Raw genomic sequence first — 22,552 nt, 5'->3', positions numbered from 1 at the left:
GTCTTTCTCATTCATCAACTTCACAAATAATAATGATAATGATTAATATTAGTTAACCAAAAAAGGAACACAAACATGATTTGATTACTAGATTTGCATCATTTTTTTTTAATATCATTAGTTTCATTTTGCTCATTCAATTATGGTCTAATTAAGCTCTCAAAGAGATGGGGTGTCTGCGATTTTAATCAAATCATAATGATAATTTGGGATTTAAATATATAGGAGTTCATTTGCAAATATAACTCATCATAATTTGAATTCGTGTTTTTTTAGAATGGGCATGATAAATGTGCGTTCATTAGTAACTGCAAAGAATCTGGAATTACAATCTAATTTTCTAATCCCTCTCGTGATGAAAAAGGTATATGTAGTTTTCATCGTCTCTCAATCAAGTTTTTTATAATATCATAATGATTAATATTAAGTTAACATACCTAGTACTCAATAATTTTTTAAAAGAAGCTTTGATATACTATACGAAATCGCCTCTTTTCACAAATTTTCATTTTATATTTCCATTCACTGCGTTTCTAGAATTACATTCAAATTAATATAATTGATTCTTGGTTCATAGATGGACAAATCCACATACGTATTTTATGAGTGGATCGTAAATTATAATTTAATTATAAATATCCCCAATCCCCTTTCCCAAATCCTACACATAATCCAATCACTGACATTGAGAGCCTTGGGATGCTGTCTTATCTTTAATAACACAGCCTAGTATTTTAAAATATTAAAGGAGTAAATTTCCTTTTGTTTTAGATACAAGCTACCATTGATATATACGAAAACAGATTGACCGGTGCCCATAAAAGACAGAGACAACCCTGAATATTTGTTTGTAACTCCATACTGGACTTGCAGTAGAATTGAGGATCGTCATTGGTGATGTGCTTGTTTAATTCCTATCTCTCCACTCCTCCCTTCTGACAGCTGATTGTAGCTAATATACGCCATGACAGCTAAGTTGCTCTCCTCTAAAATATGCCTTGGCTATCTATTAACAGATTTTGTCCTTTTTTTTAAAAGTTTATTTATATATGAAGGGTTGCATGGGGGAATAAAGGTAACGACGTGGAAATAGTATATCTTTGCATGTAGAGTTGGATGACACTATGGCATAATATGGAAAAGGATTATGAGAAAAATAGCCCTTGACTGATTAAATTACATTATTCAACTTATATACGTTTTATTTTTATAAAAGAGACGAAGAGTTAACTTTCACATCTTCTCTTTCGCAGTAAATAAAATATGTATGTTACACTCTAAATAATATTATATACATAGTACATACATAATAAATTAAATTTAAATACATTGAAGCATTTAATTTTCAAATGCAACTTTTCTGTTTAGTATGATTTTTTAAAGATAAATATAGTTACAGCTGTATAAAATATGACCCTGAAAGCGAGCGATATATATCGGGGTTCATTCTCAACTCTTATAGTTCTCTATGATGTAAATTTTATAAATATTTTTGATATAAGGAATAATAATGTATGTAGCCCTATTAATGAAATATTGCAGGCGTGTGCGTATTAAACGAGAGCACTGATAGAAATATTTTATTTAAATATAAACGCTGGTATGTAAAAATGAAGTTTGTGAATTATTAGTGAGCGCTCTTACGACTAAAGTAATCATCAGACATCCCAACATATTAAATTTTTTTGGAGACTATATTATTTAAACAATGTTTGTCTATTCGTTGACTCCTAAAAACTCTGGCTGGATAATGCCGGGTACTACTGATTGTATATCATACAACTTTTTAACAATATCTTCTAATTTAATAAAGCAAAGTATGTCTGTATACATGCTAAAATTTTTAAGGGTAGATACTTGATCTAAGAAATAACAGTACAATCGAGCCTGCACGTTCGTATAAAGAAGTGAAATCTGGCAGACGTTTAGGTTAAAAAATGGGAATTAATTTATTTATAAAAAGATTTACGTTACTTTAGGTGAGGTTTAGCAACGAGCCAAAGTATTTCCTTGCTCATCTTGTCTTAAATTTTTTAATTCTCAAGCTTTCAGTATTGTTCTTTTATTCTTGAGGAGAGAAAATCTATGTATTGAGTAACTGCGTGTGAGTATGTTTATGAAAAACGGAGAGTAACACTGATGGTTTCTTGGGGAGTTAACTTCTGTACCATTAAAACAAAACTTGTCTATTCGTTGACACTTAAAAACTCCATGTAATGCCGCCGGGTACTAATCCCGGGGTAATAATATATCAACAAAATACGTATTTATTTCCTTTCTCTGACAGCTGATCTAATACAACTTCATGATAGCTAATCTGCTCTTCCCCCAAAATTTGTTCAAATTGTCAGGGTTACCATGTCATTTCTCGGTTGTTTTCTTAGCATACCGGTATGTCATATTTTATACAACTCGAAATACAGTAATTCGTTTATAAATATACCCATACATGTACCTATACAATGTTCATTCTTACAGATGGAGCTACTACATTATTTGACTGGATTTGAAGTTAGATGAATCATAGATAAGTAATAAGAACATTAAAAAAATCAATGTCTTTTATATTTTAACAGACAATATCTCGAGCAATAATCAAGACGTAGAGGAATTCGAGAAGAGTTTATCATATAACAACCTAGTAATGGAAAGAGTCCTTTATTATCCTTGCACCACCATACGATGTCATATTGCCTCATCCTTTCCCTTGAACAAATACGTACTCTCTTTGAGTGCGTTTTTTATTTGGCTATTTTAATGCTTTAGTAGATTAAAACGAAAAGTTTTAAAAATACGTATCTTTTGATTATTGAGACATGAAATTTGTCTTTGCCTTGAGTCACTACATTATCTAACAGGACAAGATTCCTGATTGAATGTCCTGATAAGAGTGATCTTTTGCCAATAGGAACCACCAGGGCTTCTAAGAGAAGGGTATTCTGAAGTTGGATTCTCGTTGCCAACAAGTTATCAAACAGAATGGGGCATACTTGGCTTTAATTGGAAAATCACAAAACCTCTTGTGAAGCATTCAAATAAAGTGAAAAATATGAAATTACATTTTCCCCAATCTATTTTATAATCTCCTAAAAGTTAGTCTGTTCATCACTTACTATTTAACTATTTTATTTACGGCTTGGGTTTTTAAAATATACAAAGAAATACCTATATTTCACAGTTTCTATTAATTACTTAAGTTATCCTGATATTTGACGGGATTCCATTTAACGAAAAATCCTCGAGAAATGAGAAACCCTACAACATATATGTAATGAGTATATTCGTCATGGCAAATGTTCAGGAAATACTATTTCATTGCTGCAAATTGGTGATTTTATTCGATTACAGCCTTACTATGCAAAACTGTCAATCAAAAGCCCTTTGTTTTCTCTTTGACTAAAACCAATATAGATGAAACTGGTAAGATATTTATAGTATAACCAAATATACCTCTTTGTGAGGATTCCACAAAAAGGTACTTCAGTATTGGAAATCATTATCTCTGGGACCCAATGATCAAAGTTCATTTTCAAGACCAATACTTAAACATCTGGTATATTAAGAGGTGAGAATAAATTATTTATAAAAATTGTTTTAGTCTTTTTTTGCAATCAGTTTGCAATGATCATAATTTTGCATCATTTCTAATTTAATCTACATAAATTTACTGCATCATTTCCCAAATTGATGCAGTAGATTGAATCAATGAATACTTTTATCAAGAATGAAGGCTTTCAATAAATCACATATAAAATAATGTAAAAATATAAACACTGAATAGCTCCATCTACCTTTAATATATTCCTTATACTGAATACTTATTGGTCTTTATTGGTTCCAAAATGAAATACGGCTTTCATACATTGCATCATAACTAAAGAAGAATCCATCTTCGGGGGCTCACAGTTGATATTTTTACTAAATAAAATGGACAAATTTTAAAACAAAATTTATATGAAACTTTATAGAATCGACATATTTCAAAGAAATATTGAAGAAACTTGATAAAGTGGCTAGAATAATACAAATAGACTTAACACATTCATTGAAAATTACTTTATGTCAATGAAAAATAGTCATTTTATAATTAAATCAAAGTAGTCAAACGTAATAAAAATCCGTATGAAATGCCTAGATTTGTACAATAAATATTTGTGGGATTTGTGAAAAGTAGGTTATTCTTTCTATTGTAATTGTTAATTTATTGTCTAAACTACATAGTACAGATTGTGTAACGATGAAGGAACATATTTTATCGAATAACACAGTATGCTATATAATAAAAATACGTTTTAGAGTGATATACTTTTGAAAGAGTGTTTAATTTGATGGTTCCCATTTAGACATCCAATAGAAAACTATTGTCCTTTTCATTAAGGGGTTTTCATTGCTTAAAACTTGAATGTTTAGGTTTCCAAAATGGCGGAAATGAATAAATGATGACGTCACATGAACACTCTCTATTCAAGATCATCGCCAAGATAGAATAGTTGAGTGGAGGAGCATCTTGTCAACTCATCAATGATAATTGATCATATTTGATTTCATAGTCACTAACAGTTTAAAAAAAAAAAATATATTATCTACCTTATCATATTTTGCTCTTGTTTTGATCTAAAATTTTAGTCTCTAGCCCCTCAATCTAGTTTAGCCTTGGTCTCAATACCACATACCTAATTTTGGTCTAGAGTTAGGTGATCTTGAGTATTTTCACATCATTTTCTACATTCCTGAATAATAAACTGATTACAGCAAGTTAGATTAATTGATGTTTGAACTGAAGAAAGAGGCAAGGAATCATTGGCCTCCCCACTTTTTGAGAAAAACTGATTGTTGAAGCAAGGGGCATTTGCATCCTCCTTGCGTACGCCCCTCGCTCCAACAGAGTTTTTTGTTTCTGGAGTTTCAACTTCTAGTTCTTATATTATATATTTAAAAAAATGTGCTAGCCAAAAACTCCCGCCCCAAACAAAAATGATCCTGGCATATCCAGGATGATTCGTTGTCCATTATCGTAGTGGTATTGATTTCATTTAGTGGCAATCAAATATTTGTAATCAGTTTTTTTTGTGATGACTTTATTAAGCAAATACATTTTTTTAATTACCTTTTTCCTATTTTTTTTTTCATATAATGACCTTTGTTGGACAATAATTTTTTTTCTTAATGATATCTTTTTTAAACCACTGTTAATGGGCATTTTTTTAACTCGTGGTTTGTCAACTGGATAAGAAATACAACAAATTCAACATGATAAACAGTTAAACGTTTATTTGAAAAAAATATGTCTTGCAAATTTTCTATCGTTTTTTTTAAACTTTTCCAATCATTTTGTACTCGTAAATATATAAATGATGAAAATACTATTATAAATATAAAAAGATGAAAAAAAAAATTATTGAGAAATTACATAATGCGATTTTTGGAAATCCAATTCATAGCCATCAGTTTTTATGAGGCTGTGTGTATTATACAAAGTAATAGCTACACTATCATAATTTTGTAGATACCGTTGTATGCCTCAGACCTCAGATTGAAAAAAAAAAATCGAAAAGATCAATAGGAAAAACAAAGGAATCACTTTTTAGCAAAATTTACTAAACCTCGTTTAAAAAATGCTAAATATTTTAATAAATCCCGAAATAGGCATTATTAAGATAAGTCTAGTATTGCATATAATCTGAATTAATGTTTCAAGAACATTGGTGATGAAATACAAATTTTGCTATCATTATTAACATCATCTACACACTAGATTGTCAGTTTTTTGAATATGTATACCCGTTATAAATACCAAATTCATAAAATGTATTTACCGGATGGGTCATTTTTGTAGGCAAAATGTCTTTAAACTTATTATTAAACTGTGCTATCTGGTTGGGATTGTATAATAAAGTTTATATTTCAACAAAGCATTAGTGAGCGGCACTCAAAATTCTTGAGCGGGAGTGCGCTCATTGTTTTGAATAACTAACGAGAGTAGGATCACGCTCTCCATTTTAGAAGAGTGATAAGAGATAACATCAAAAAAATTTGTCAGTTAAAGATTAATTGTAAAGATTGCTAGAAAAGATAGTTCATGTTATGTCTCAAGATAAACTAGAATATTTTTTTTCTTTACTATATCTGTGGCTCTCTGCTGTCCTCGGTTGATGAATTTGCCTCTCATGTATTCGTTTACTCTAAAAAAACTCCGACATCCGTTCCCTAAGAAACACCATCAGCTCCTCCGTGTGTGAACACTCCGTTGAAAGATAAATCTTTTCTTACTTCGTAAATTTACCAAGTAAAATACGATTTTCCTATATTTTTATGTAGTAAATTGATATAAGATCTCAAAATCTAAGTATAATTTCCAAAATTTGAGAACCCTGTGCTCAGCTTCAAACTAATTATCAGGCTTAACTGGATAGTAGTGCACAAAACCTCGTAATAAAATTTCCCCCAAGATAGTGGTTCCCAAACTTTTTGTGCCCAAGGCACACCAAAAGACATTTAACAATGTATTTACATACCTATTTCAATTAAAACAATAATTTAGACCATTATAAGCTATTGCAAATAATGTATGGTGGTCACAAATCGTACAGCACTGATTGAACGTACTTGACTTAATTTCTCTGGGGCATAAAGTGGTGGTTGGATTTACGGGGACCTCCTGTAAATTTATATATTGTCTGAATTGACTTCTTCAATAAATATTTGGGACTATTGCCTCCTTGCCCCACCGTCTCCTACCACTAATATGGTGTAGCCTATATCTGACGCTGTTTACATACATACAACTGATTTTTCTTCACTTATAAATTGGTTGTTCACCAGGGGCTGCTTAAGGAGATAAGATAATGAATATCACCGTTGCTTTTACCTTACTTACAAGTTAGAACGGAAACATTGTTTACACGCAAAAAGTATGTTCCGTGACTCTCTTTAACCTATCTTCACTTTTTAATTATTTATATATAAACATTTTAAGAAATTAATTATCTTCATTCTTTAGTTCTAATAAATAAATGTATGTCTTTTTCCATATATTAATATTATGTGGAATAAAATAAAAGCAACCCTTGCCTGGAGTCTTGCACCTGCGTTGTTTTGTAGATAACGAAGAAACTGTGTTATCTACACCCGTGGTGGTTGTTGAATGATAAATACGTAGAGCCGGGGAATGGATGGTTAGAGAGGAGGAAGGAAATTTTTTGATATACATATCACATTCGTATAGTTTCTTGTCAGTGTGTTCTAAATGTGATATCTGTAAAGATAAAAAAATATATATAACTACAAACGTGTAGATCGAAGTATGTTCCTACGCTATGTGTGTATTGTCATTTTTCTTGTAAATGTGCAACACTCAGTAAGTAAATTAACTATTATTAATAGTGTTGTGTCAGTCCTAATTTATTTAGTGTAGTCCAGTCATAAGTCTTTAAGACGGTGGATCTTTCGCACTTTCAATACTAGAACTATTTAAATGAAGAAGAAATAAAGTTGAGTGACATCATCAAGGATCGTACTTTATAAGTTTTTAGAGCATATATGAATAACTGAAATTCCGGACCGAACGTGAACTGGACGGGACTGTAGTCTTTAGTCCTTATTAAGGATTGACACAACACGAATTATTATTATCTATTTTTCTGAAGAGAGAGGAAATGATTTGTCCCTAGATTGCCATTAATCAATCAAGCAAAAAGGGAATATTAAATCCAATCTTTGAAGGGTCTTCCTTCATTGTTAATAAGATTTATCTTACGACGGGGTGGGGAGGGGTCTTTCCCCCACGAACTTTGCCATTTTTGACAGAATGTTTATCTATAGCCATTTTGTTGAAATGACGAATTTTTTTTTTTCGAAACGACAAATTAAAAGAAAAAAAATAATGCAATAAATTGTTTTGACAATAGAGCGTTTTCAATTGACGTTACCATTGTTGATACCCTCCACTTTGGGAGCCTAAACAACCAATTTTTAACAAAAATGAAAATTATTTTTAAAAATTAAGGAAAATGGTGAACTATTGAGTGTCAAAATGTGACCGACAAACTAAAGGACATTACTGTCTATCAAAAGTATATCCAGCTAAGTCCTAGTTTTATTATACATCTGACCTTAAATATATTTAAAAAATTAATATTGCTTCGTTATACAATCTTATTTCCATATTGGTGTTAATAGTTCACTATTACAATGGAATCAAATAAAAAAAATTCTGCAAATCTAACTATTTTTGTACATATTACTTTGATTTAATTCACATCAACTAGTATTCCATCCAATTATTCATTCTTAATCCCCCTCCCGATTAATAAAGCGATTTGATGAAGTTTCATCCAGATTTATTGAAATTTTTTCCATTATATGTTGTAAATGTATAGCCCCCCAGATGGTGTCACCTTCAACATTGATGCAATTTATGATGTCAGATAAAACACTTTATATACTTTCATTTTTTTCAAACAACGCTATCTTTTCGACAAATTTGACTATAAACAGTAATGATCTAAGCCAGGGGCTGTCGTCATGGGAGAGGGTGGATCCCCCCATATATATTTCAGGTGGAAAATTTGATATATTTAAGAAAATTGCAATAATTTGTAGAAAATACAGGGGTTGTTGTAAAAATTTAGTTGATAATCGAAAAAAAGTGAGTTTTTTTTTTTTTTTGTCATCTTAATTAGTTTCAACAAAAATTGTAAAACCTTTTTAGCCCTACCCTAAAGAAAAAAACCAAGCAACGCAACACTCCCAAACAATTTGAATAATTCATTCTGTAGATATGACGGATTGTTTGAATCTAGACAATTTTATCTATAAAGTTCGATAGTCACATATTCAAACTAATATAACTCAAATTTAAGTATTTTTTCATATATATACATATGTAATCATGGATTAAAAAGGCCATGGGTTGGAATACCTTTCTATATCCAAAGCCAGACTGATCAAATTGCTGTATATTTAATTGGCAAATCTATTCCTTTGTAGTTTTTCGTTCTGACACAAGACTACGAGATACACGACATCAATTGCTCCTCCTCTCCAGACAACGAATACATTGAGGCACAACTCATAAAACCTCCTGGATTCTCAGGGTATCCCATTTTGGCGGATGTTGGGAAATTTATGGATCCGGCACTATGTAAAATAACCCAGACGGAAAATGCATCATCCTATTCCTTGATCATCCATAATTATGATGAATGCGGAGTAAGGGATGAGTCTGTAAGTATTAAAATACCTAGGCATTTAGCTACAAATATGTAAATACATGTTGGGACTTTGTAAAATATGCAAGGTGTACGTCTCAAAACCTGTTTTTTTAATTTTTAAACTGACCATCTTTATTAATAATTGTTAATTATTACATTTTTATCTTTTAAAATTAATTATTTATAATATATTTAAAGAAAAGATAGAACTGTGGGAATTTATCAATTTCACTAGCCAACAAATTATTGCCCTTGGATTGAGATCGTGTGATCCTTGTTGCTTTTATTTCGAAAACCATCAAAATATACTCTATAGCCCAAAATTCCCATTTTTGTGATTACAGTAAGCAACTTTTATATACAGGGTGTTTAGGTGAAGTCGGTGCCTTTTTTCAAAAATCTGTAAATTATTACTGAGGGCACATTTTTCAGCAAATTTACTTGAAAATTGGCTTAAATTGTACATATAAATGTTGAAAAGGATCCTCAGAAAATTCCCCAAATTGTCAGGGTTACCATGTTGATTTTTGTTTTTGTTTTAACATGCCCACTCTATAATAAATTTTCATCATTACTCATTAGTATTGATGAAAATCGGTTGCATTTTTTAGCTTGTCCGTTTTTTTGTTTTTTTAGTTGGGAAAATAACAGTCTTCATTTTCTTCACTTGTAGATTTTCATATACTTGCTATAATTAAATATACACAGGAATTTCTGTAAAAATAATAATAATAAAAAAAAAATAATGACTCCGTTAACTTTTTGATAATTTACAATTATCAAAAAGTGGAGCAGCCAGAGTTGGTCTTATTTAGACAGAAAACCGTGGTCCAGTCCATTCTGATCCCATCCACTACCATTTGTCGGTCCTTAAAGAAGGTAAAATCTATCTCTCGTGACGTTTTTGGTTCTCCCCAATTTTTTTTCTAATTATTCTCTTATATAATGGAATAAATTATTTAACTAAGTAAAAATATAAAATGTTCGTTTTATATTATTTTTTAATACTACATATATAAGATATGAATATTAAAAAAATATATATGTTCAATATGGCAGTTTGCTCTTCTACTTTTTTCGAATTTTGATAACAGCTAGTGCAGAAAAGTTGTGATATCACTTGAATCACCTCAAGTCCATGAGGGTCCTTGCAAGAGATCTTGGTGTTTCACACCAGACTGTCGAGAGAGCTATCAAATAAGTGGGTGGCAACAACCTTTTATGGACGAAGATGCCCCTTTTGACACCAGTAATGAAAGAAACCCATCGCCTCCGTGAAAAAACTCTCTTGAATTAGTATTTCAAGTTCTTTTGGACACTTTTGGCCCCCTACAGCCCTGATGCCAAACCCCTCATCTACACCTTGTGGGCGCATGTCGAGAGGAAGGTCCGCAGTGTCCGTCATCCAAATATGGAGGCTGTCGTAGCCGCTGTCAGCCAGCGCTGGGACGCCATGGCAGAGAACAACAACCAAACCAGATACCAAGACTTCTGCCGGTACCTGAAAGCCATCATTGTCACTAAAGGTGGCTACATTAATGACTAAATAAGCTCAGATACACATCTATTTATTGTATTCATTTTAATTATAATCTTGTTGACGTTTAAAATTCAAAGTGTTCAGATTTTAAGGGAACACTCGGTACATGTCTCATATATCCTATTTGGCTTAATAAACCATCGGGAAAAATTCCAATGACTGACAGTCCTAAGGACTGGTCCTAAGGCTGTAATGGAGAGAATAAATAAGTGCCGACAAAACATTAAACATACACTCCCTGGCTTCTGATTAACAACTTTTCAATATATATATGTATAGTCAAACTTGTATAAAGCGGTCAGCCGAGGGAAACTAAAAAAACTGACTGCACGTGCAGATCACTCTTAAACAAAGTTTGCTATTATTTAAACATTATAAATTTGAAAATTGAGTGTGGGCACTTTCCGCAATGCCACGCTTAAAACAGGTGGCCGTTATACCAAATTGAACTGTATGTATATTCAAAACCAAACCACAAAGAAGAAAAACAGAAAATAGGACAAATAAATATGAAAATGTCACTATTCACTGAATCCGCAAGAAAATCATTTTCTAATGTTAAAGTATGAAAAGCATAAGAGGAAAAAGTGAAACACATACTAATCTGTGTATATAATTAATAGTTGTATACAAGACTTAATTATAAGAAAAATTCACGCTATCCTGGTTTTGACAATGTTTCATCTGTCAGGAGTAGGAAATTTATATTCATTCCATACTTTAATTCGGTCTATTTTGCTTGGAGCAATAAAGAAAATGATAAATATCTTTTATTCTCTTTAATACCAGAGATGCATTTGTTTTCAACTAGGAAATATTATATTATAATACCTTAAACAGAGTGTAGCAACACAAGTTCATTCTTTGTAATGTGTAGAAATCTGGGCGGAAGTACCAGATAGGCATAAGTGAAAAATAAAAACTTTAGTTCGATTTTTGGTGGATCAACGGCAAAGTAGAATTATGTCTCATTCCTCTATGGACCCTTCTCTATGGTCCGTATCGTTGATTGTGGATTTTGTGGACTATCAGTTCAGGGTCCTACATCCCATCTTTGTCCGATCCTCCACCCAAAATCACCCAAAAGACTCAACAACAAACAATACGGGCATTTGGGAAGGGTCCATAAGGTAATACTGCATAGTTCTACCTACTTTGACCGTTGCTCTACTAAAAATTGACCTATAGAATCCGGAATTTGAGAATTTTGTAAACTAAGCTTTTCAACGTGATCACCTTGTAGACATATTTTTTATTCAACCAGAGCTTTAAGATTAAACGTAACCTGTTATAAATAGTGCTTTAAACGTATAAGGGATTGTAGTTTCATAGAGGTCAATAATGGTACAGTTAGTAGCACTTGACAGCTTTCCCTCTTGAGTAAGCTAGAAAAATAAAATAGATCCTAGTATCTGGTCACAGTGTGTAATTGAATTTGGAATCCGGTAATCATACAAAATTAACATTATCCTGATCTCAAGGGTCAACCAGAAGTATGATCTCAAGTTATGTGGAAGAAATTTGCCAATATTCTTAGCTCAATCATATTTAGAATAGAGAAATAAGGACTACAATCGAAATTGTACACTCCTACCAGATGCGAAATTGAAAACTAGAGATTTCGAATATGGGATTTTAACTACTTTAATTTCAAAAAAATAGGGAGCTAGTTAAACTAAACTTAAGCACAGATGTTGGCACATGTGTTGAAGTTATTTCTAATCTTCAATGTAGCATCCATCAATTTTTATAATAGCCTCGATTTGCCGCTGGAAGCTCTTAAAGGTGGTTATAGTGTAAATGGGGATCATGGAGTTCCAATGCTTATCAACAGAAGCCTTGAGAGCTTTGAGATTCGGTGCCCTTGTCCAGTAGGTCTTGGACTCGACATGCAGCCAGAAGAAAAAAATGAGTAGGTTGGCATCTTTCGACTATGGAGGGCTCATTGTTTTCTGCCGGAAAGGAATTTTGGTCTCTTAAATAGGAATGCGTAACTTTTGCGAATCATCTCGTTAAAGTAACACATTCCCAGCCAGTTTCATCCCCTGATCCAGGGAATCAAATTAATCTTCAACATGTCGACGTAGTGAGTACCGTTGACACTGTACCCTATTTTAAAGCCGATGTGCGCCATCGGCACTCTATTACATGCAATTAATTCCAAGCTCACCACCGATGCTGGGTCCTCGATATTAATTAGTAAAGTTCTGGATCTCAGTTGGTGTGTTTCCCGCGAAAAAAAACAAAAAACAATCTCGATTCTTGTGTCTCTTTGTGAGGGCATTTTTCGTTTTATTGTGTTAATTTTTTTGGAGGGGAGTGTGAAACCACACAGCTTGTCAGCTGATGGAGGAAATATCCATTTTTATTTTTATTGGTGAATCATATGACGTCCATTAATGTCTATACAATGTATAAATCGAGTCCGATGATTTTTTTTTCTTTAAAAAACAACTTTTAGAGGGGTGATTAACTTTCACAAAAAGATGTAAAATTTAATTAGCAAGATATCAAATTTTATAACTATAGATGATTAGTGAACTAAGTAATTAGTAATTGGTGATTTTGCAAAGAACTTTTTATTCTTTTTTTTTCAGAATAATTCCAGCTCCAATAACCTATTCATTTTCATAATTTGAAGTTTGCAAACTTATTTGAAAGTGATTAACTCCGCGGATAATTATGTTAGATAGCTGAAATTAATGCCATTAGATTTTCTATCTTGTAAGAATATTTTAAATTGCTACAGTTTGCTCAAGTGAGGTTATTGGAACTGGATTTATTCTGAAAAAATGAATAAAAAAGTTCTTAAAAGTATTAAATTTTACATCTTTTTGTGAACAATAAGTCTCCCCATTAAAAGTTTTTTTTTAAAGAAAAAAAATCATCATCGGATTCAGTTTATACATTGTATAGACATTAATGGACGTCATATGATTTTGAAAACAGTTTAAAACAAAACTTGAAATATGTGTACTATCATTATAAAACAAAAATACATTTTTCTGATCCATTGACCTCGTTTTATTTCCTTTTGAAAAAGGAAGTTTTCTTGTCTCACACTGTATATTTATGACAAATAAAAATATCGGATTGAAGACAATCAAAATTTCTTTCTCATGAAAGTTCAACTTAAAGAGTATAAAAGGATTTATGCAAGAGTAATTACGTACACGACATGTCGAGCCCTCTTCACCCCCCCACCTCTGCCCCACCAGATCCATGTTGTCTTTATCTTATATTAGATAATTTCCAGAGATCACCTAACAATAGTGGTCAAGAGGTCATTACGCTTTTCATATTTGCAGATTATTTATAGTATATTTTTCATTATTGATCACATCAGATCATACGATAAAATGTTGTAAAAGTTTGAGTGTGTACTAGAAACACTTTAAGACAGTGTTGCGCTTGGCCGGTTCAGTCTTGAATTATCATTCGTCGAGTTTGGAGGTCTCAAGGGAAGAAATTCGCGATATTATGCATATTTACTATCTGAAAGGGAAAAAGGCGTAGAAAGAGACCAAGGAAATTTGCAATGTATTTGGGGTCGATGCTTTGTCAGTTCGTGTTGAACAACAGTGGTTCGAGCGATTTTGTTCTGGTGTAGTAGAGGTGAATAATGCAGGACGCACTAGCAGGCCTGTCGTCGAAAATGTCCATGAAATCTAGAAAAATAGGGAGATAGACCGTCATTTTAGAAGTCATTAAACTGTTTTGAACCATTTGCAGAAGGCTGCATACAAAAAGAAACTGGAATAGGAGATGAATCGTGTTTCATCAAGATAACGTCAGGCCGTACACATATTTGATGACACGCCAGAAGCTCTGATATCTTCATTGGGAAGTTTTTATGAATCCAACCTACAGTCCAGAGTGGCACTTAGTGACAACCTCATGTTTCTGTCTATGGCTGACGCGCTCGGGGGTACAAATATGTCCTAATGATTATTTTTTCCCTATAGGGACTAAGGCTTCTACGAGATTCTCGTCGTCAACAAGTTATCAAACAGAACAGGGATACTACTTGGCTACTATCCTTCCCCCCCTCCCCACCGACCTAATATATACCAAATATAGAGGGTAGGGAAGCAAAACGGGGACCTCAAGAGATGGATTTAGAAATACATCAATAATTTTTTTTTTCAATAATAAGCAAAAAACAATGTTAACAAAACATGTAGAAAAGGTTTTTGCAGAACTTTTTCACTCAATATGGACACTATACCTGTTGAAATTTAACTTTTTTTTTCAAACCTTACAATATTTTACTTTTTCTCGTTTTCCAAGGTCTATAGAAACTAAATATACTAATCAATTGGATTTTGGACCACGGCATGGCCTTTGAAATGTTGTTTATAGTGGTCCTAAAAAAAGGCAATTTTTTTTTTAGATTTTTGTGTATTCTTTTGACTATAGCTTCGCAAAATGGTTTATCGTATAGCATTAATATGTGTATCAAATCAAAGCCAATAAACTGTGCTTTAATTTGTTTAAATATGCTACTAACCCTTTTTGAAACTGTTTAATGCAAGTTGTGGAATACCACAGAAATAAATATAGTAGTTTAATTTTATTTTTTCCTCTGTCTTTTTAGGTATTCTCCTAAGCTATTATTATCTTGACGTGTATGTATACAAAAATAGAAAACAATAGAGTAAAATACATTTTTTCCTTGAACAAAGCTAATAACTCTTTACTAAAATACAAAATAACATACATTGATTCTTAATGGTTTAAATTAGATTCCTTGAAACTAATATATTTATTTGATGTCCATATCAATGCTGTACTATAAGATATTCCAAAGCTATATTGAAAGGAATACAAACAATCACTGTTTTTTACCTTTTTTTTTAGAGCCACCAACAATAAATTTTCAAGTCCTATGCGGCAGGCATAGCCCCGTCCAAAATCCAAATGACTGGTATATTTATTTTCTAAAGACATTCGAGAACAGGGAAAAGTCAAATTTTAAAAGGTTTGAAAAGAAAAAAACAAAAATTGAACAGGTGTAATGGCCACCTTCATTATCAATCATAGCATTTACAAGTCGCCTGATGACCATGCAGATGACCTACTCCACTGACAAGTTGTCCAATAGAGCCATTATGGCCAGTGAGTCCACATTGGGGGTGTGAGGTCCTGTTCGTTTTGCTCTCCAAAGTGCCCCATCTGGAAAAGTCCACTGTGTTTTCATATTTGCTGAAGAAGGGTGCCATATCTTTTAGGACGAGAATCAAGACGTGTTAGGCACGCAGAACTATTGGCACATAGCAGACGTGTGAGAGGAGACACCATGCTGAGTCCACACGTAGTTACCCTCCGGGTAGTTGGTCTTTAGCCATGGCGAGATGGTGTACCTAAGCACCTTATAGTAGGCTTCCTACCCGATTTTCTGTCAAGCCTTGAAAAATAGCAGAGACATCAGAGACTATAGCGCCAAAGACCATTGTTTGGCCCCGATATTGGTGTGGGAAACGCCTTGGAACTCTTCTTTTGTTTCTGCAAGCCTACGGTCGTTCTGGCGGTTGTGGAAGTGATCAACTATGAAAAAAAAAACCTAAATAATAAGTATAGTTGTATAAAAAGGACGCCGGATACAGAATATCAAAAAATAATCACTAAAGCTCTTCGTAGTAATGGGATAATATACATTAATTAACAGTCCACGTTTTGCTACCCTACACATTACATAAAACATATTGAAATAATCAAAAAATTAAGAAGGAACACAAAAATAAATATCATACCTATATAAACTTTCTTTTTAAAGACATCCTCCTTATTTATAGCCCACCATTCCATTTGTATTCCTTTGAAACTAAAATATTATTAAAAAACCAAAATTTCACAAACGATTCCTAAAAATACTTAGAGGTTATAATTATGTATTTTCTAAAATAGAAAAAAGTTTATTCGTCTAATTTAAGTATAAAGCTTTTTGTCTCCTTTAAAAAAAAAGTTCTTAAGCACATGGATCGCAGCAGTTGTTGGGTGTGCGCTTTCTTATTTTTGGTTTATTATTAATTTACCCCTCAGAAGTAAGCATTCTCGCCTACTTTGGTATTAATTGTTTTAAAAATACATCATAAAATAAACATATATGAATTTAAATATGATTAAATATTTTCCCTGCACGAATATATATATATATATAGGTTTACTTCTTTATAGTATTAATTAATTTACTCACCCCAAAATTATATACCAAATATCTCACTCCCGCCTTCTCCTCGCCTTCTTTTGTTCCCTTACAAACATGTCAACTTTAGTTACTACATACCAATCCCACTCTCTCTAACTATTTGTTCCTCTTTCTAATATTAGGGCTTTGTAAGTGTTCGAGTCTGGTTTCCAAAGGTTGAAGGTGTAGTCACACTCTCAGATCAAGAGGTGACAATCCTCTGCAAACCACCCCGCTCCATCATTACTCAAAACAAAGCTGCATCCTATTCTTCACATTTGTAAGTATTTTACAGCCTTTGGCTTATACCCCCCTTAAGGAGTGATAGCTTCTAACGGCACTGTTTTAAAATAATTTGACAGTTTTCCCTAAGTAAATACCTATCTAATTTTACATAGGCCTTCTGCTGCTCGTGTATCAGGGATAGTTGAAGAGCTCCCCGATAATTTAGAATATGAGGTGGCACTGTATAAAGACTCCCGTGGGGATGATGGGTCCCCCATTAATGAAGAAGTCCCTATCGGAACACATCTTCAGCTGAGGGCTTCTATTAACACGGACTCAGGTAATATTATTAACCGTTTTAAAGGGAACATTATATTAATTTTCTAGTACCTGAGTATCTATGTATATAAGTTGTAGGGACTTCCCCCCTTCCTGCTTACTCCATACAATGTGAATTGTCATTCTTCCGGATGTATTTTCTTCTTTATTCAAGACAAGCATTGTTCTTCATAACCCCTAAACAACGGTTACGACATGTGTGATAATTAAATTTTCTTATTCTAGCGTGGAAGTACATTAAGTTAATGGATGTATCAATTTCTCCACAATCCATCAATCCGATAGCAGAAGGGCACATCAGTTTGATGAAAAATGGGTAATTGAATATTATAGTATATACTAGGACTGGATCGATATATTTGTAAACTGTCAATCGGCGAAATACTACCCATATTTTAATAATATCAAAAGTTTTGAAGTAACTTAATCAAAGCAAAACACAGTTATGGACACGGCCATCTTGAAAATTCTATCTCTATCCTCATCCTGAATTGGTCTATCCGATATTGCGAGTCCATGTAATCAAAGAATTACGTCATTACTTTGAAATCCCATAAAAGTGATCTTTGGTATATCTTCTGATACTATAGTGGCAACCGTACCACTAATGAATTTAAAATGGTACTATACCAAATTATCATTGAAACCAGTACTTCTAACGCCATAAAATCATACAAATATTGGCCTACTGGTCGCGTAGAAGAGTGGTTTTCAAATGAGGTTACGCATACCCCTTGGGGTACTTGGAGGCACTCCAGGGGTACTTGACATTTTGAAAGAATATTTAACACGTGGTACATAATTCAGGGGCGTCCGTAGGATGTGGGCTAAAGGGGCTGTAACCCCTTCCAAATTAAGGAAATTTAATATTCGAGATTTTTCTCCAAAAAATTTAATATTTGATTTTTTTTTTTCAAAAAAATCTCCTTTTTTGTGAACAACTGTAGATTTTGAATTTGTTTTCCAAAAATTCCACAAACCAAGCCCCTCCTCCATAATTAATCCTGCAGACGCACTTGTCACTGAAGCTAAAAATACTTTGTGTTGGCAAGGGGTGCTTGAGTTTAATAAATATTTTACAAGTGGATCATCGCTAAAAAAGAGGTTGAGAATCGCTGACGTCGAAAATACTTTACAAATAAAATTATCCTTAAAAAAAAAAGAACATCCATTTTTTAAACTAACTCCCCATCCCGAACAAATATCCTGCAGGCTCTAGGACAATTGGGTGAAAACATTTTTACCGAAGTACAATTTGCCGAACAAAATAGCAATGGTACAATTTATCATACAATCTTTTTATTAATTGAATTAAAATGTACAACCCCATATATCTATATAGTATTTATTAAATATTATGTTTCGGTCAAATGTCCCAAATAATCCTTGGGTGAAATATCCGTTCGGCAAATTGTCATTCGTAAAAATGTACATTCGGTCAATTGTTCTTCGGCAAATTGCCCGTTCCGGAAAATGTTCTTCGGTAGAAGTGTTTCCCACCAATTGTCCGCTCACGATCAAAAACTTTTGTTGATAAAGTATCGAAACACCGTTACCAATGTTCGTAGCGGAATCGATACGATTACTTTTTGTTGTATCCAGATAAAATTTGATCATAGTTTTCAAGATTTTTTGAAGATTAATTGTTCATTTATTGTCAAAAAAAAAAACTTCATTAAAATCTCAGAGATACCTATATTGGCCATCAACTTGTGTGTTCTTTGCAACACAAATCAAGATTTTAAAAGTTATCAGGGATTCATTTTTATAATGTCTCAAATATTTACAGTTGAGTTACTTTTGGGTAGCCATTCTGGGTCTTTCGTGTGATCACTTCTATGAAGGTGTACAATGGTTAATTTTCAGAAAAAATTCAACCTATATACTGTAATTTTTTCTTAACATATAATCGGTCTCAGTATATCGGCCATGTCTTATCTTAATTATACTCATCGCTGTATACTTATCAAAATGCTTTTCAGATGTCGTTTGAAGGAATTTATAAGCATAGTTCCAAAGCATCCATTTCATCCTAAAAAGATAAATGAAACAAACTACGGAGAGGTTAGATTGGAGTTTGAGGCCATTATACTCCAAGCCACACAGCCTTTTAATCGTTTATGGATACATGCACGTATCAAGGGCTGTGTACACAAAGAGGATTGCATTTCAGTAAGACAGTATCAATGGATAGAATTAAAGCTTTTATAAATTTTCTTTAATGCATAGGAACTCTGTTCACGTGAGGATAATTTAGTAAAAAAACGGAGAAAACGGGAATCGAGTGGTAGTCAAGCGGATTTTGACGAAAATGTGGGATTTACAGTTGTGATGCCTGGAGGTATTTTTCTTATTTGTAACTTTTTATACGTAGAGTTATAATATCTAAGCATTTTCTCGACTGCGATACTTTGTGTAGTTGCAAGCTGAACAGTCTTTATTATTTTATAAAGCCAATATGATTATTATTTAACATTTGTGGAGATATTTTCAAAGTATAAAGTAACCACTTGTGCGTGTGCTCATGAAAGACGGAGAGTAACGCTGATAATTTGTTGGGGGAACTAAAAATGTAGGCCCTTGTTGGATTCAAAGAAGAATATGTGATCGACAGTTAGTTAAGAATTTATTTCTGTTTACCATACATGCATTATAAAATAATAAATATATGTATAAATTATTAGTGATCGACATCAGAGTACTTTCATCTCATTTCCTTGCTACGTACGGATTGTTGTTGGTTTATTCTCTTCTTCTCATAATCTAATGAAACGTCAATACTAGAGCTTTATAAAATATGACGTTCCGGTATGCTAAAAAAATTAACCCAAAAATACCGGCTAACTCCCACAATTTGACGAATATTTTGGAAGAGAGAAGTTGAGCTGTCATGAAGATTTATTAGGTGTGAAATGAAGTAGTATTGGTAGAATTTTCAATTTGATGTACTGTACCGACTGCTGGGCAAGACAGACTGACACTAACTGAAACAGTCAAGGAAGGCGATACATAGCTACTCTTGGTAACAGTCTTTGACTTCACTATTAAAAACCGTGGTGGAGTTCAAACATCTGTTAGAAAAGCGTAATGGGATAACCTTGGTATCTAGTAAAGACGTAGACAGGAACCACTCCGATGTCATTTCTCAATTTCATTCTGTTTCTAACGAAAACTACACTTATAACTACAAAAAGAACAATCAGTTTTACTCTCCCTCGTACATGAGCTCACACACTCCTGCCTACACTTTATACTTCGATGTTATCTCGTCAAAGATTAATAGATTATGATATTTTTTTTGGAACATCAAAAGAAAAAAATTATGTTGAGGTTGCAACTACAAAAAGAATCGCACGCGTTCTAAGTAATATTTTATACAACTCTAGAGGGGGGGGGGGAAATTCTCTAAATAAATATGATTTTTTGCAAAAAAAAAATTCTAAGCATTTAATATTAGAAATTTCATTTCGAAAAAATTAATTTTCTATGAAATATTTTACCCAAAAAAGTAATATTTGACATTTAATAATGAATTTTTTTTGTTAAAAGCTATGAACATTTGAATTTTGTTTTGAATAAGTTTTAAAATTTAATTTTTTTCGAAACATTTAATATTTGAAATTTCATTTTTGAAATTATTTTACAAAAAAATTTATTTTCTATGAATAGCTATGGATTTTTCAAATATTTTACAAAAAAATGTAATATTTGACATTTAATTTTTAATTTTTAATTGTTAAAAGCTATGAATTTTCGAATTTTGTTCACAAAAAATTTAACTTTTGAAATTTGCTTCCAAAAAAAATCAATTTTTTGTGAATAGCTGTGAATTTTTTAATTTAGTTTTGAATAAGTTTTAAAGTTTAATTTTTTTTCAACATATTTAATTTTTGATTTTTTTCAATAGATTTAATATTTGAAAATTTTTTTTTGAATTTTTTTTTACAAAAAAATTGATTTTCTGTATTTTTTTCCAAAAAAATGTAATATTTGACGTTTAACTTTATGTAATTTAGTACTAAAAATTATATATATTTGAGGACATCTGTGGATTTTTGAAATGTTTTACTGAAAAAAAAGAAAAAAGAATAGATTCCAAAAACCAAGCCCCCACAAAAAAATAATCCTGTGAATGCTATTTTGGTTTCTTTTTTTATATACCGGGAATGCTTAGAATTTACAACTCCATACTCAGTTATTATTATATATTCTTATAATGTACATGCCATACTGATCTTAGAGAAACGTAGCCTTTCATCCGGATTAACCTTCAAGCCCAAGGATTGCTATCCCTATCTCATCATAGCATCCCTCATCGGATTTTTTCTAACTCTTTTATCAACACTCCTTGCAATTCTTTCCTTCCGCCTCTATAGACTCTCAAAAATATCCCATAAGAACACGAACTCCATGCAACTATATCGAAATTCGAGTCTATCCTGCTCTGCAGCCAGCTGACAACGTATGACAGTCAAATCTTACATCACGCAGGGCGTGTTTTCCTTTCAAATATGGTTCGAAAATCAAAATGATTTGATGTATTAGATCCTCACGCTTCTTCATAAATAACTAGTTAATTATCCCAGATTTCAAATGTATGAACGTGTTCCTTCAATAGACCTTCAATATAATTATTTGTATTATGTTTGATATCCTCAACACACAATACCAAAGAGAATGAATAATATATATCTATTAAACAACAATGTGTATTATTGTATTTGTAATTTTGGCAATTTATTTGGTGATATTTATTACGTATCAAAATCTATTTGTACATTATATGTATAATTACGTAATCAAATCGTAACTCAACAACTTGTAAACAAATATATAATGGGTCGAAATACTAATGGGTATTATAAATGGATCTTATAGACTTTGATTCCTTTCAATAAAGACTCAGGCACACGTCTAGCTTTTGTACCCACTCACAACTTCGATTGTCAAAGGAGAAAGGAAAAGTTTGAAAGACATATGGCAACCATCCTTCTGTATTTTTCTTGTTGCCAACTGTTAATGATCCTTTAGGGAATAGTTTCTAATTAT

At 32.3% G+C, this 22,552-nt stretch overlaps 1 protein-coding gene across 2 annotated transcripts; it reads left to right on the top strand.

The window, feature by feature from the left end:
- Positions 1-1,763: 1,763 nt before the first annotated feature.
- LOC121122049 (uncharacterized) lies at positions 1,764-22,209 on the top strand. 2 transcript variants are annotated; one of them, XM_040717058.2, is made up of 9 exons: positions 1,764-3,420; positions 3,476-3,565; positions 8,989-9,225; positions 17,083-17,219; positions 17,338-17,504; positions 17,729-17,819; positions 19,486-19,675; positions 19,733-19,844; positions 21,744-22,209. In XM_040717058.2, the coding sequence occupies exons 3-9, from the start codon at positions 9,127-9,129 to the stop codon at positions 21,959-21,961; spliced, it is 1,014 nt and encodes a 337-aa protein (XP_040572992.1). In that variant the 5' UTR covers positions 1,764-3,420; positions 3,476-3,565; positions 8,989-9,126; the 3' UTR covers positions 21,962-22,209. The 2 variants fall into 2 exon arrangements, with proteins under 2 accessions (XP_040572992.1, XP_040572991.1); XM_040717057.2 differs by lacking the exons at positions 1,764-3,420; positions 3,476-3,565 and adding an exon at positions 7,232-7,357.
- The last annotated feature ends 343 nt before the right edge of the window (positions 22,210-22,552 follow it).

Source organism: Lepeophtheirus salmonis, chromosome 7 (genome assembly GCF_016086655.4).
Source record: "Lepeophtheirus salmonis chromosome 7, UVic_Lsal_1.4, whole genome shotgun sequence".
NCBI lineage: Eukaryota > Metazoa > Arthropoda > Copepoda > Siphonostomatoida > Caligidae > Lepeophtheirus > Lepeophtheirus salmonis.
Note: the sequence above shows the minus strand (reverse complement) of the source record. Positions and strands in the feature narration are given on the sequence as shown.

Coding starts and splice junctions, on each gene's coding strand:
- LOC121122049 (XM_040717057.2), top strand. CDS start 7,304: ATGTTCCTACGCTATGTGTGTATTGTCATTTTTCTTGTAAATGTGCAA. Junction 17,505..17,728: donor TTCTATTAACACGGACTCAG/GTAATATTATTA, acceptor TTCTTATTCTAG/CGTGGAAGTACATTAAGTTA. Junction 17,820..19,485: donor ATCAGTTTGATGAAAAATGG/GTAATTGAATAT, acceptor AATGCTTTTCAG/ATGTCGTTTGAAGGAATTTA.